The following is a 1910-nucleotide window of genomic DNA, read 5'->3' as shown; positions in this document are numbered from 1 at the left end:
GGGTGGGGTGGTGGTGTTGGTGCTAGTCCTGGTTGTCCCGGGAGAGCACGAACTCCTCCTTCGTCGATGATGTGGTATAGGACGTTGGCCCCGGAGACCGAGCGCAGAGGCGCCATGATCCAGATGGAGATCCAGATGATCAATATGATTTTTGATGTGACTTTATTTTTTTTCTAATCGTTTTGTGTCTCATTACTTTTCCATTGTATTATCTTGATAAAATTTAATTAAAAGATGTCTTTAGGCCTCTTAGGGCATGTACAATGGTGCTATCTTAGTAGTGCCACGTAGGATAAAAGATGAGGTGAAAGAGAGAGAACTCATAAGAAAAGGCTTGTCTTCTCTTATTTAAGAGAAGACAAGAGATGATCTCTTAGCACAATATGTCTCACCATGTTTTTAGCAATAGCTAGTTATTTAAGATAAGGCTAAGAAATGGACGCGGCTAATCTGCACCCGAGCTCATATGCTCCCGCATGAACAGTAAAATCAAAAAAAAATCAGAAAAATTCAAAAAATTCCAATTTTTTTTGAGAGAAACATTGACAAAAATTCTAAGTGCCTGCAAAAATTCGTCATGAAATCACATTCCTAGAAGGCGTGGCAAAAAAAACAAAAATAGTACTCTGAAAAAGCTACTTTCAAATGCATTTTGAAGCACTGAATTTGTTTTTTTGCCACGCCTTACAGGAATGTGATTTCATGATGAATTATTGCAGGCACTTAGAACTTTTGTCAATGTTTCTCTCAAAAAAAATTTGGAATTTTTTGAATTTTTTTTCGATATTTTTTTGATTTTACTGTTCATGCGGGAGCATATGAGCTCGGGTGCAGAATGGACTTTTCGCTAAGAAATGACCTATTGTAGACATTTTTTTTTGTCATCTCTAAATTACATGCAAGACTTAAGATAAAACTATTTTATCAACCATTGTACATGCCCTTATATATTTGTTTAAAATAGTACTTCGTATATAGTTTCTGCCAAAAAAAACCACCCCTCCTTATTGTCCACGGAGGTGGAAGGAACGCGAACGAGGAACCCTAGCCGCCTGACTAAGGAACGCCCACATCGATCAGGAAGGTACGCTCAGGATCACCAAAATCTACCGGAATCTCCCTAGACTGCAACCTGATCCATGGTGTCTGTGTGTCTGCCTCGGCCGGCCGGCGGTGGTGATTCGTGACGGAACGCCTCGATCTGCAATGTAAGCGGGACGGAGGTTGTGCAGCCGCGGCCAGCCGGCCGGCCGGAGGTAGCGATTCGTGAGTCGTGACGGACTTGTCCTCCTAATCCCTAACCGATATATTGTTGGCAGGCTGGCGACGATGGCGGCTGTTCGGTGCGGGGCGAGGAGGCTCAGTGGCTCCCTGCTCCAGCCAACGCAGGCGGCGGTCACGGAGGAGGGACGCCGGCTCGCGCCAAGCAGGCTCATGCGCTCCCGCGAGTTCTCCAGTAAGGTCTCCGGTGAGGTAACTTACCAAAATTGACATTTTAAGTTTTCTCATGATTTATGTATCTCACGGCATCCAGAATCGATGTAGCCAACCATAATCGAATTCTGTGCAACCGAAACAGCAACATCTACTACAAACAAAGCAAGATTACGTAACCTGACGTGAACCTGTACATCCTGACGTACTGGTGCTTGTATATCATTTAAGCAACCTATTTTGCTGGTTGATCCGAGAATGGCTTTTTACTCATCCCCAGCGATCACAGGTGGCGGAGCGACTCCTCCTCGAGCCAGGCAGCCTCATGCGCTCCCGCCGGCTCTCCAGCCAGGTATCTAAACCAAAATTGACATCTTTTATCTCATGATTTATCTACCGACATTGATCAAGGATGCAGCCTATGATAATAATTTAATTATGCGCAATCGAAACAGCAACATGCATCTCTCTCTCTC

The 1910-nt window shown here is 44.3% G+C and overlaps 1 protein-coding gene across 1 annotated transcript in view; it reads left to right on the top strand.

The window, feature by feature from the left end:
* The first annotated feature begins 963 nt into the window (after positions 1-963).
* Positions 964-1910, top strand: part of LOC123183180 (uncharacterized) — a 4866-nt gene continuing 3919 nt past the window's right edge. The window contains exons 1-3 of the mRNA XM_044595931.1: positions 964-1084; positions 1320-1473; positions 1724-1786. Of these exons, the coding sequence (XP_044451866.1) occupies positions 1330-1473; positions 1724-1786 (207 nt within the window). The 5' untranslated portion in view covers positions 964-1084; positions 1320-1329. The remainder of the gene's footprint in view (positions 1085-1319; positions 1474-1723; positions 1787-1910) is intronic.

The sequence above is a fragment of the Triticum aestivum genome, chromosome 1A (assembly GCF_018294505.1).
Source record: "Triticum aestivum cultivar Chinese Spring chromosome 1A, IWGSC CS RefSeq v2.1, whole genome shotgun sequence".
NCBI classification, from domain to species: domain Eukaryota; kingdom Viridiplantae; phylum Streptophyta; class Magnoliopsida; order Poales; family Poaceae; genus Triticum; species Triticum aestivum.
Note: the sequence above shows the minus strand (reverse complement) of the source record. Positions and strands in the feature narration are given on the sequence as shown.